The sequence below is a fragment of the Myotis brandtii genome, unplaced genomic scaffold (genome assembly GCF_000412655.1).
Source record: "Myotis brandtii unplaced genomic scaffold, ASM41265v1 scaffold49, whole genome shotgun sequence".
NCBI classification, from domain to species: domain Eukaryota; kingdom Metazoa; phylum Chordata; class Mammalia; order Chiroptera; family Vespertilionidae; genus Myotis; species Myotis brandtii.
The window spans coordinates 711,598-725,096 of record NW_005368707.1 but is presented as its reverse complement, the minus strand read 5'-3'; the positions used below and the strand labels follow the sequence as shown (position 1 = coordinate 725,096).

Genomic DNA, 13,499 nt, shown 5'->3' with positions numbered 1-13,499 from the left:
CATTCAAAGGTTACTCTATTGTTCCACTAAGCTACAAGGAAGTAACTGAAGGAGGTCACTCCAAGCAAAGATCAAAGCGACCAACCACCCCTCTGACACTCAGTTAAAGGGCTTACTGATAAAAATCCTCACCTGGGGAAACAACCTTTCTTCTCCTAGCCAGGTTCCTTCCCCTATTGTCCTCTTACATCTGCATTTATCCTATTTGATCTTAATCCCATCCATTCCATACCAAAGGCTAGGGCATTTCTCATCTCCATTTCAAGGTCCCTTGAAACATCCCTGCAGAGACTGCCTCAAGCAGCCAGGGTGGATCGGCTTCCAGCACTCTCTGGTTCCGGATGTGTCACCCAAGAACCACAGCTTCCAAGTCACTGCAGCTCGGTAGCTCCTGCATTGAGCATCTGCCCCCTGGTGGTTAGTGCACATCACAGCTACTGGTCAGAGCATCTGCCCCCTGGTGGTCATTGCACATCATAGCTACTGGTCGGATGGTCGCTTAGGCTTTATATATATATATACTAGAGGCCCGTTTGCAGGAAGATTCCTGCAAGAATAGGGCTTCGCTCCCGTCTCTGCCACTCCTACCCCGCCCTTCTCTGCCGTTCCTACCCCGCCCGTCTCTGCTGCTTCTCTCCTGTCCGTCTCCGCTACCTCGGCTCTGTTGCTTGGCTTCCTTCTACGGTGTCTTCAGTCTTCGCTCCCAGCTGGTATATGCAAATTAGCCGCCATATATGTTGGCAGTTAATTTGCATATTGCTCTGATTAGCCAATGGTGGGCATAGCGAAGGTATGGTCAATTTGCATCTTTGTCTATTATTAGATAGGAGATATATATATATATCCCTACTGTTTCCATTTTGATTTCTTGGTTGTTTATTCGCCTAAATAAAATGTATTAACATTTCACCTATAGAAGCAGAACGTTAAAATAAACATAAAAAGGAAATAGAAAATCTTTAAACCCATATGTATATATGTAACAAAATCGTATTCAAAAAGCTTCGATGAAAGAAAACAATTAAAACAAAAGAAATGTTCCATTGCATAGATCAATGGTTCTCAACCTTCCTAATGTCACGACCCTTTAATACAGTTCCTCATGTTGTGGTGACCCCCAACCATAAAATTATTTTTGTTGCTACTTCATAACTGTAATTTTGCTACTGTTATGAATCGTAATGTAAATATCTGATATGCAGGATGTATTTTCATTGTTACAAATTGAACATAATTAAAACATAGTGATTAATCACAAAAACAATATGTAATTATATATGTGTTTTCCAATGGTCTTAGGTGACCCCTGTGAAAGGGTCGTTCGACCCCCAAAGGGGTCGCAACCCACATGTTGAGGACCGCTGGCATAGATCAAATAAGGTTAAACCTTGTAAAGTTCAGTGTTATAAATCAACACAGTAAAATCCCATAAAAATTGAGGCCCTAACCATTCTGGTTAATACAACATTTAAATTATAAAACATATTTTTAATTCAGGTATTCCTTACTTTTAGGTATCTATATATATAAAAACCTAATTGACCGACCGGTAGCTATGATGCGCACTGACCACCAGGAGTCAGACGCTCAACACACAGGCATGGAAACATGGAACAGACTGATGAATCTCAGAGGGAAGGGGGTGGGTGGAAGGTGGGAAGATATTAATCAAAGATCTTATATGCATACTAGAGGCCTGGTGCATGGATTTGTGCAGCAGTGGGGTTCCTTGGTCTGTCCTGCAGGGGTCAGGCCAAAACCAACAGTCTGACGTCCCCCGAAGGGTCCTGGATTGCGAGAGGGCACAGGCCAGGCTGAGGGACACACCAGTGCATGAATTCGTGCACCGGGCCTCTAGTATAGTATAATATATATACTGCTAATAGAGTATTTCACAATAGATAGTCTGTCACACCAGTAGCATTTGTTTAAGTACAAAAAGTTATTCAGAAACTCTTAAATTTTTAAAGTTTTAGCAGGTTAAACAAGCCCTGTGAGTTTAGCAGTTTAAACATGCCCTCCGTGTTCACTTCCTAAGTTGTGAACAGGCAAACTTTATTCCAGTAGGTTGATTTTCAAAAATTCTGAGTTAGTGGGGAGCAAATCAAGATTTTTCAAAAGTTTTATATCAAATAACACTATCAGTCTGAAATGTTATGCTAACTACCAAAGAAAGAGGAAGATACAAAAAAATTTAATTTTTTAGATAAGTGTATCAATGGTCACAGATGCATAAATAAATTATAGAAAATTTTTAAAATGACCAAGAAGGTTGTCTTTTTAGTAGTATTCATTTGCTACCTTAAGTTTATTATAGGAATTCTAAAAGATATTTTCCTTATATGACAAGCCTTTATTCCTAAAAAAGTATTTTTTTAAAAAACAATACAATATTTTCAAAAATAGAAACACAACTTTCACTTAACTTTTAAACCTGCATTCTATAACTTGCTTATAATGTCAAATATTTAGATTTACTTTTTTATTTTATACATGCTAGTGACGTAAAGATTAAATTTAAATTTTATATATGTGAAAAAATTCAATAGATTCTGATTTATGAAGGTAATTACTTGCTGTTAAAATACAGGGTGTCCCAAGTATACACACTTTGACAGCTGATAGCTCAATTTTGAAAATGACATGTATTTTAATAAACAACTGCCTTTATAATTATTCAAAGTGCCTGTATATATTTTTGGGGGGACACCCTATATAAGCAGCCTGTCATTTTACAAAATATTAGTATTTTGTTTATTAATTAGCGGGGTTAATCATGAAGGCAAAAAAGACATAAAAAATGAGAGCAGACAGCTCTCTAACACTATGAGTATAAGCAGCTTGAGTTTGAGTGATGGAAATCATTGTGATTCTGGTGCCAATAATGAACACTTGAAATAGTGGACTCTGACTTTTGCCATTGTAAATAGGATGGACTAGCAGTCCGGCAAAGAGAATGTGTCAAATGTTGACTTCTCACTTGCCAGTACAAATAGGAAATTCATACTAGACAAAACATAATATGATTCCAAAGAATTTCATCATGTGGCTAATCTAGTCCCCAAAGAAGTGGGTCATGTTAAAGTCATCACCAACAGAAAACTCTCTGGTACCAGTTGCCTTACTAATGAAAGATGCCATCCTAAACTTTGGGAGTTTTAGTTGTTTGATTTTTAATATATTAAATAAAATATTCATATTCATATTTTGATACATATATTAGCATATTTACCTAGCTTTGTCGAGTTAGGTGCTCAGTCTATTATATGTAGGCTGTTATTTGAGCAAGATATTTAATTTATATAAACTTGAATTTCAGTAAAGGTAACATATATTTATGAAACTTTTTTATATTGTTATGAAATTTTCTTTGGTGGTCTATTTTCCTAGAAGAAAATCAAAATGAAGGTAGAGATGAAATTTACAATAAGATGTCACTTAGGAACTTATTTCTTTGAAGAAATAAATCAAATATGGAAAACTTAGTTTAATAATATTCATTGGGGAACCAAGATGGCGGCAAGAATCAGAAAACCTGAATAGACCAATAACAACTAATGAAATTGAAATTTAAAAAAACACCCAGCAAACAAAAGTCCTGGACCAGATGGCTTCACAGGTGAGTTTTACTAAATATTCAAAGAAGAAATAACACCTATTCTCCTCAAACTATTCTAAAAATATCAGAATGAGGAAAGACTTCCAAGATCTTTTGACAAGACCAGCATTATCCTAATTCCCAAATCAGATAAAGACACTACAAAAATCAATAAGAAAACAGCAATCCTAAATGACATTCTAGAACAGATGGAACTAACATCTTCAGAAAATTCTACCCCAAAGCTACGGAATATACATTCTTCCGAAGTGCACATGGGACATTTTCAAAGATAGACTACATGTTAGGACATAAGCTAAGTCTCTACAAATTCAAGAAGATTGAAATCATATCAAGAATCGTCTCAAACCACAATGACATGAAATTAGAAATCAGCTACAATAAAAATGCTAAAAAACAACCAAATACATGTAGGCTAAATAGCATGCCATTAAACAATTAATGGATTACCAAAGAGATCAAAGATGAAATAAAAACATTCTGGAAACATAAAAATAAACACACAACAATCCAAAATCTATGGAACACAATGAAAGCTGTCCTGAGAGGGAAGTTCATAATAAAACAGACTTGGTTCAAAAAAAAAAAAAAAGAAAGAAAGAAAGAAAAACTGGGGAGAACCAAGATAGTAGTGTATGTAAATGCCTGTACTCACCACCTCCCACAACCACATAAAAATTACAACTAAAATAAAGAACATCATCCAGAACTGCCTGAAAGCTGGCTAAATGGAAGTCCTAAAACTAGAGAAAGAAGAAAGCACATTGAGACTACTAGGAGGGGTGGAGGCATGGGAAAAAGCTGGACCAGCACACACGAGTGCCACTTCTTTAATTGGGAGGGATATTGTTTCTGTGGAAGCCCCCCCAATGAGGAGCAAGGGGTCCCAGCCCCACATAAGACTCCCAGCTCATGCTCCCAGAGCTTGGAAAAGAAGTCCCCATAACTATGGCATGTAAAAACCAGTGGGGATAGGGGTTAAGTGACATATAGGCTGCTGGAGGCCCAGGTGTTCCTCTTAAAGGGCCAGAGCATGAACTGAACTTACCAGGTCCTGCTTCCTCTGAGTTCCAGTGCCAGGGAGAGGCTCTGGGGGACCCAGACACCTACAAGGAGAAACTGGATTGTCTGGCATCAGGGCAGGAACTCAGGGTGGCTTTCTCCCAGATGTAGGTGCTCAAAGGGGTCATTGTTCCTGTGCTGGGAACTCCTGGGTCCAGGGCTGACGGGCAGCCATTTCTGTTTGCTCTGCCCTGATGATTCCCTGAGATTCTGCCCCATCCAATTTGCAGCCCCACCCAACCTGTGTGCAGTGGCTTTTGCATATGAATGGCTTGTCCTTGCTCAGGCTTCAGACTTTATAAAATCTCTCAAACAAGTTGCAGCTGGGTCAGGAAGCCCCAAATCTATCAATAAAAGGCCCAAGACCCAGCACTAGCACCAGCCTGCCTTGCTTCACAGCTGGGCCTCACTTGGGCACCTCCAAGACCAATACATATAGGAGGAATCTGCAGCTCTCTCTGTAGCTCCCGCTGGGTGGCCCCTGGCAGTGGCTGACTTTGCACCTCCAAGGATACCCAAGAGTCAGTGCATCCGGTGGACAGCATCAGACCATACCAGATTACAACTCTACACATCCATAAGCAACATACTCAAGCAACAGACTCAGTAAGTACCAAAGCCACACTGAAGCAAGTCCTGCTCCATAGGGTGTCTTCTGCATAGCAGCTCTCCCACTGTAGTCACAGCTGGTCCTCACAGCTAATTGGCCTGGAGGTCAGTTCCTCACAGTGACACCAATAGCAATCAAGTCTTAACTACAACAAGACTGTGTTCACAGCCCACCAAGGGGCACACCTAGAGTACCCTGCTCAGTTGACTGAAGAGGCTAAGCTACTGGGCCCTATAGGACACCTTACTACATAAGGCCACTTTACCAACTCCAGGAGACATAGCAGCTCTACCCAATACACAGAAACAAACACAGGGGAGCAGCCAAAATGTGGAGACAAAGAAACATGTCATAAATGAGAAAAATGGAAAAAAGCAAACTACTGGGTACAGAGTTCAAAACCACAGTTACAAGGTTACTCAAGAATCTTCATGAGACCTTCAAGTGACTTAGTACTACTTTCAAGGATCTTAGTGAGAATACCAAACACATGGAAAAAAACAGCAGTTAGAAATTAAGCATACACTGACTGAAATAAAGAATAATATGCAGGGATTCAACAGAAGACTAGAGGATTCCAAGAATCAAATCAATGTGAAATATGAGGAAGCAAAAAATACCCAATCAGAAGAGCAAAACTAAAAAAGAATTCAAATATAGGAAGATAGTGTAAGGAGCCTCAGAGACAACTTTAAGCATAGCCAACATTCACATTATGGAGGTACCAGAAGGAGAAGAGAGAGAGCAAGATATGAAAACCTATTTGAAGAAATAATGACAGAAAATTTTCCCTACCTGGTGAAAGAAATAGACTTACAAGTCCAGGAAGCACAGAGAGCCCCAAACAAGAGGAACTCAAAGGGACCGCACCAAGACACATCATAATAAAAATGCCAAGGGCTAACGAAGAGAGAATAGACACATCATAATAAAAATGCCAAGGGCTAACGACAAAGAGAGAATCTTAAAAGCAGCAAGAGAAAAGCAGTTAGTTACCTACAAAGGGAGCACCCATATAACTATCAGCTGATTTCTCAACAGAAACTATGCAGGCCAGAAGGAAGTGGCAAGAAATATTCAAGGTGATGAATGGCAAGGACCTACAACCAAGATTACTCTATCATTTGGAATTGAAGGTCAGATTAAGAGCTTCACCAACAAGAAAAAGCTAAATGAGTTCATTACCATCAAACCAGTATTACATGAAATGTTGAAGGGTACTCTTTAAGAAGAGGAGGAAAATGAAAAGGAAGAGGAAGAAGAAGAAGAAAAATATAAAGATAAAAAATATGAACTAAAAATGGCAACAAATACATATCTATCAACAATTTAATCTAAAAATCAAAATAAACTAATAAGAAACCTAATGAACAGAATAAACTGGTGAATGAAATAGAATCAGAAGCATAGAAATGCAACAGACTGACAATTCTCAGTTTGAAGGGGGGTGGGGGGAGCAGGAAGAAAAGATCTCATATGCATATATGCATTACCTATGGACACATACAATAGGGTGGCAAAGGCCTGGGATGGGATGGGAACTGGATGAAGGGGGAACAAGGGGCAAAGGATATCTGTAATATTCTCAACAATAAAGATAAAATAATATTAATTGACAAAGTAATACTACATTTTAGGATTGTCAGGTTACACGGTTCCAAAATTACGTATAGTTCATTTAGTGAAGCCCAATTTATGCATAATACTTTTTTTCTGAAAGCTATCCTATATTCATTCATTGAAAATTATACAGATAATTTTTCATTGTATTTCAGTAGGGGAAAGAAGATGAATAATCATGCACAAGAGATATTTATGGGCCAAGCCTAGATCTGGCTCCTACTAACACCGCCCTCTCCAAAATACATGCATTTTTTTTAGTCTAAACATGGTCATATGGCCTCCTAACTACAATGAGTCTTAGAAAAATAGTCTAGCTATGTACTACTTACTCTCTGAAGATAGTAACTCATTTTGAAATTTGAAATTTGAAAGGATGAACATTAAATAAATAATAATGACATTGTTACCTATAAAAAGATTCTGTTATGGTATACAAGTCCATTAATATGTGTACATTTACAAATGTAACGTACATTCTAATTTTACTTTTGTTTCTTGTTTTTGTCTGACCATATAAAAGAAGAAAAGAATTAGAGTTTAGTGAAAAAAATGGGACTTTAAAGTCAGACAGCAAACATTTGAATCCTGACTTAGTCATTTACTGGCTGTGTGACTTTTAAGTTATTTAATCTTTCTGAGCCTTATTCATGTTTGCCCTTATAAAATAGAGTGAGTATCATTATATTGTTCTGAGGATCAAATATAAACTGGGAAGCCTAATATCTCGCATAGAGCTTAAGGAGGACTCACTGGTAGCTTTGGTAACATTTTTTTTTTATTTTTCTACAATTTATTTTTCAATTACAGTTGGCAACCAATATTATTTTATATGAGTTTCAGGTATATAGCATAATGGTTAGACAGTTATATAATATGCTGATTTTTTTTTCCAATTTTTAAAATTTATGATCTTGCTTTTACAGGAACACCAGATGCATTTTCCCAATTACTCACCTGCCCGTATTGTGATAGAGGCTATAAACGCTTTACCTCTCTAAAAGAACACATTAAATATCGCCATGAAAAGAACGAAGATAACTTTAGTTGCTCTTTGTGCAGTTACACCTTTGCATACAGAACTCAACTTGAACGTCATATGACATCACATAAATCAGGAAGAGATCAAGTAAGTGAAAAACTGAGCTCACTAGCTCTCCAAATTTTGAGAATTCATCTCTCCATAGAAGGAAAGGGTTTTAATATACTTAAAAGTTAAAAAGATGTACTAGATAATGTCTTCTATGCAGCTTTATAAAAATTAAAGTGATTATTTTAATTATCTGGTTACTTCTGAGTTATAAATCACATGTGATCATGATTTTAAAGCTAAGTATTTCTTTTTCAGATAAGATCCCTTTTATCTCAATTTATTTATTTTGCTTATACTGTAACAAATATTTCTCTTAAGTTTATAACTAGATTTCATAATGCATTGTATTAAAATGTTCAGTGCAGGAAAATAAATACTGGTTACATAAATCACATGACTTACTACTGACCAAATTTAAAAGGACAATAATGATAAAATTTTATTTTTTTGTGAACCACTGACTCTTTATTCTCAGTATAAGCTATAGTGAATAAGGGAAGTTGCTTCCTCTAAGAATCTAAAGTTTAGATTCCAATATATTTTTATTCTGAAGACTCAATTTTCATATGGTTTATTCTACTTCTTTGTCACTTTACCTCAATTTCTAGAGGTATAAACCAAGATTACTCTATAAGTATTAAGTTACATGTAAACTTGTTGGCTCTATACTTAAGAATTAAAGTAAAAGAACCTTCCCAGTTGTACTTCTTTTATAAGGTCTTAATAACTATCAACTATAAACAATCAACTGAATATCATTAAATCTAACTTCAAAAATCAAATAACTATTCAACTGCATGGGGTATGTCAAGGCTGTATGTGTGGTTGGGGCACATGTCCATTTTCTTACATTAGAGAAAATATCTATATACATGAGTCTCTATGAACTTTGCCCTAGGAATGTACCTAACATATATCATATGTCCCATAGACAACAAATTAGACCTTTTGCTAAGATGATAGCCAAACCAAAATACCAAACAAACAAAAAATTATGGAAAAAGAATTATTGAACATGGTCAGCCTATTTCTCAGGACTTGAGCAACAACACTCACAAAATAAGATTGGGGGTTGGGGACTGGCAAATCAGGTACTATAGGACCAAGATTGCCTTAGATAGATTAATGATTAAGTTTGTGAAGAAGCACTTGAAATGGGAGAGAGTACCAAAAGGAGAAAACTGGTACAGAGAAGGAACTACTGAACACAAACACCATCTATTTACCATATGCCCCTATTATAGTCTTACTAGAGGCCTGGTGCATGAATTAGTGCATGGGGGGTGGGGGTCTGGCCTGCCCGCCCTGATCAGGGGGATCAGGCTGGGCTGGCCAGGAGGAGGGGATATGGGAGGTTGTCCAGCCAACCCTGCCCCTTGGTCAAACTCCCGGTCAAGCTCCTGGTCAAGGGGACAATTTGCATATTAACCTTTTATTATATAGGATTAAGAACAATATAGACAAGTGCTCTTTTTATCTGAGACTCCTCAGGTAACCACAGTATAGATGGGCCTTGGGAAAAGAGCATATTCAATGAAATTTGGGGAGCATATTTATCCTGTAACTGCTGCCCCCATATACTCTCTATACCAGTGATGGCGAACCTATGACACGCATGTCAGAGGTGACACGCGAACTCATTTTTTTGGTTGATTTTTCTTTGTTAAATGGCATTTAAATATATAAAATAAAAATCAAAAATATAAATCTTTGTTTTACTATGGATGCAAATATCAAAAAATTTCTATATGTGACACAGCACCAGAATTAAGTTAGGGTTTTTCAAAATGCTGACACGCTGAGCTCAAAAGGTTCACCATCACTGCTCTATACCAACGGCCTTTGTCAAAGGACAGGCAGAGCTAATAGTGAAAGCAGGAGATGCCATTATAAAAGCAAATCGTAAGATCTCTGATGAGCATGAAACCCCCTTTTTGATGATTTTTCTAATGGCAGCAGAGGTAGTAGGTTTATATATAAAGTGTGTGGTCAATTAAGGTCAGAAAAGAATTGTGATAAAATTTGGGACCAATAAGGTACAAAAATATAATTGGGTGGTTTTAGAAACAATTTAGTTATGAGGCAGAAAACTAGAGGTAGAATGTCTAGCATGCTGGCCTTTGAAAATCATGCCACATCTTAAAGGTAAGCATTTCTATGTCTTATTCATTTATTCATTCAACAAATATTTGAATTAATTTATTCATTCAACAAATATTCTATTATTTGTCAGGCCCTGTTCTAGGTGTTAAAGGCACAATAGTAAAAAGGATGAGCAAAATCTCTGACAGTAGGGAACATATACAGGGTGGTACAAAAGTAGGTTTACAGTTGTGAGTGTGCAAAGCACAGAGTTTATTCTTGTACTAGAGGCCTGATGCATGAAATTCGTGCAAGGACTTTGGCCCCTGCCTCTGCAGCAGCCACCTCTGCCGCAGCCTGCGCCCACCGCCACCACAGCCAGGGGGCCTTGGCTGCCTTTGCCGTGGCCCCTGCCCACTGCAGCTTTGTCCGGAAGGAAGGATGTCCAGTTTAATTAGCATATTATGCTTTTATTATTATAGATGAGAGGCCTGCTGCACGAAATTCATGCACTGCGGGGGTGGGGGGGGGTTTCCCTCAGCCCAGCCTCCACTTTTTCTAATCTGGGACCCCTCGGGGGATGTCCAACTGCCGATAGGGATCCGGCCTAAATGGGCGGTCGGACATCCCTCTCATAATCCAGGACTACTAGCTCTCAACTGCTCACCTGCCTGCCTGCCTGATTGCCCCTAACTGCTTCTGCCTGCCAGCCTGATCACCCCCTAACTATTCCCCTGCCAACCTGATCGATGCCTAACTGCTCCCCTAGCCCGATTGCTGCCTGCCAGCCTGATCACCCCCTAACTATTCCCCTGCCAGCCTGATCGATGCCTAACTGCTCCCCTGCCAGCCCGATTGACCCAACTGCCCTCCCCTGCTGGCCTGGTTGCCCCCAACTGCCCTCCCCTGCCAGCCCAGTCACTCCCAACTGCTCTTCCCTGCAGGCCTGGTCACCCCTAACTGCCATCCCTCCCCTGCAGGCCCAGTCACCCCTAACTGCCCTCCCCTGCCGGTCTGGTTGCCCACAACTGCCCTCCCCTGCCAGCCATCTTGTGGCTGTGAGCGCCGCCATCTTTGAGGGTGTGGCAGTCAGTTAGCATATTTCCTCCTTATTGGCTGTGTGGCTGTGGGCGCCGCTATCTTTGAGGGTGGGGCAGTCAGTTAGCATATTCCCTCCTTATTGGCTGTGGGTGACACCATCTTTGCGATGGCATGAGGGTCAATTAGCATATTCCCTCTTTATTAGATAGGATTATTATTTATTACTGTGTTTTCCATATGAACAACTGTATACCTCCTTTTGCACTACCCCATACTAATGTGATATGTAACAGATATAAAATATAAAAAACAGATAGTATGAAGAAAAATAGAGTAAGAGGATAGAAAGTGATGAAAATCACTATTTTTAGAGGGTAGGGAGACCTTTCTGAGAATATGCCATCTGAACTAAAACCTGAATGAAATGAAGAAGCCAATCATGGAATGATTGGGGGAAGGACATTTCACTCAAAGGGAACAGACTGAAGCATGAAAAGGCCTTGAGGCAGAAACCTGTCTGATGCCACCAAAGAACAGTCAGGAGGCCAGTGTGAACAAAGGGATAAAAGAAGGTGAGGCCCAGGAGGCAGATGATGTAGCTCTTTGAATAGGCCATAATAAAGACTTTTGATTTTATTCCAAAGTATGATAGGGAAGCCTTTGAAGGATACTGAATTTTAACTTTGTTTTTTTAAAGGGAGAGAGAGAGAGAGAGAGAGAGAGAGAGAGAGAGAGAGAGAAGCATCAATGATGAGAGAGAATTGTTGATCAGCTACCTCCTGCACATCCCTTACTGGGGATCAAGCCTGCAACCAGGCAGCTGTCATGATGGGGAATCGAACTGTGACCTGATTCATGGGTTGATGCTCAACCACTTAGCCACACCAGCCAGGCATTAACTTTTTTTTTAAGGGGACACTGACTGTTGGGTAAAGAATAGGTCAAGAGAGACAAAAATGAAAGCGGGGAGATGCTATTGCTAAAGTCCAGGCCAGGGGTAGTTGATGGTTTAAACTTGGTGGTGGTGACAGACTATCACCTAATGAGTAATATTGGATTCAGAATGTATTAATTTGGCTTGCCGATTGAATGGGTAAGGACATAAGAAAAAGAGAGGGTTCAAGGATTACTTCAAAGTTCAGGGCCTAAGCAATAAATAAATGAGAGTGTTATTCACAAAATTAGGAAACACTAGAGGAGGAACTGTTTTTCAGGAGAGAAGTTAAGAGTTTAATGTTAGTCATGTTAACAGATGCCTATCACTTTCCAATATCAAGGAATATCGAGGAAGCAATTGACGATAAGAGTCTGGAGTTGAAGGGAAAGGTCTAAAGATATAAATTTGGGAGTTGTCATCATATGTTCAGTATTTTAAGCCGTGGGTTTGAATGAAGTAGGGCCTGATACATAGTAAGTACATATTTTCTTTCCTTCCTACATGAAAGACAAAATAAAGGACATTCCAGTTTCGGTGAGCATGAGGCAAGTAGTACTTGAGTTAAGCCTTTGAAAGATAGGTAGAATTTTAAAAGTCATAATTAAAGGGAAACATAGCCAAGAAATAGGGAATAGTATAAATCAAAGCCAGGAGAGAGAGAAGAGCAATGAGTATGCAGAAAACAGACTCAATAAATGACTTAGGCAGGAACTTTTAGAGAACTGGTAAAGAATAAGCCTTCAAACTCAGGAGCTATGAACTTGGAATCTGTAGACTCAATCTGTATTTAGGGGTTGATGGGAATCCTTTGGAGGTTTCTGAGCAGGATTTGATTCAATTCAAGCAATTTGGGGTTGTTTGTTTTCTCGGGGGCGGGGAGGACAGTTGTTTTTTATTTAGAGCTTTATAACCCAAAGCAAGATATGAGAGCTTGTTTAAGAAGAGATTGCAATTTTGAAACAAGAAATCTGTACAACTCCTCCAGGCAATGACTGTGAAGGAAGTAGCTGTGTCTCAGAAACTTGTTCCCATAGGTTCTTAACACTTTTGTATCTCAGGCCCCCATATTCACAAAGTTAGGGATTTTGCAAACTCAAATCAATTCAAGCAGTGTTTTTCTAAGATTATAGGTGTAGGATATATTTGTAATACATAAATGGAGATTTGATGAATGAGAAAGAAAACTATCCTATATAATAAAGAGGTGATATGCAAATTAACCTCCACACCCTTACAAGAAGGCTACCTACGACCAGGCCAGCAGGAGGGTTAGTGAGGGATGACCAAATGACTGAACAGCAGGCTGCATGGAGTGACCAGGCCGGCAGGGGCGGGCAGTTAGGGGTAACCACTGGCGAGGGTTGCAGTTGGGGATGACCAGGCCAGCAGGGGGGCAGTTGGGGGCGATTAGGCTGGCAGGAGGGCAGTTGAGGGT

General features: G+C 39.1%; 1 protein-coding gene across 7 annotated transcripts in view; it reads left to right on the top strand.

Moving 5' to 3' along the window:
- Positions 1–13,499, top strand: part of ZEB1 (zinc finger E-box binding homeobox 1) — a 276,709-nt gene that overhangs the window by 243,955 nt on the left and 19,255 nt on the right. For all 7 annotated transcript variants that reach the window (XM_014547958.1, XM_005876533.2, XM_014547960.1 and 4 more), the window contains one exon: positions 7,838–8,040. In XM_014547958.1, the coding sequence (XP_014403444.1) occupies positions 7,838–8,040 (203 nt within the window). The remainder of the gene's footprint in view (positions 1–7,837; positions 8,041–13,499) is intronic.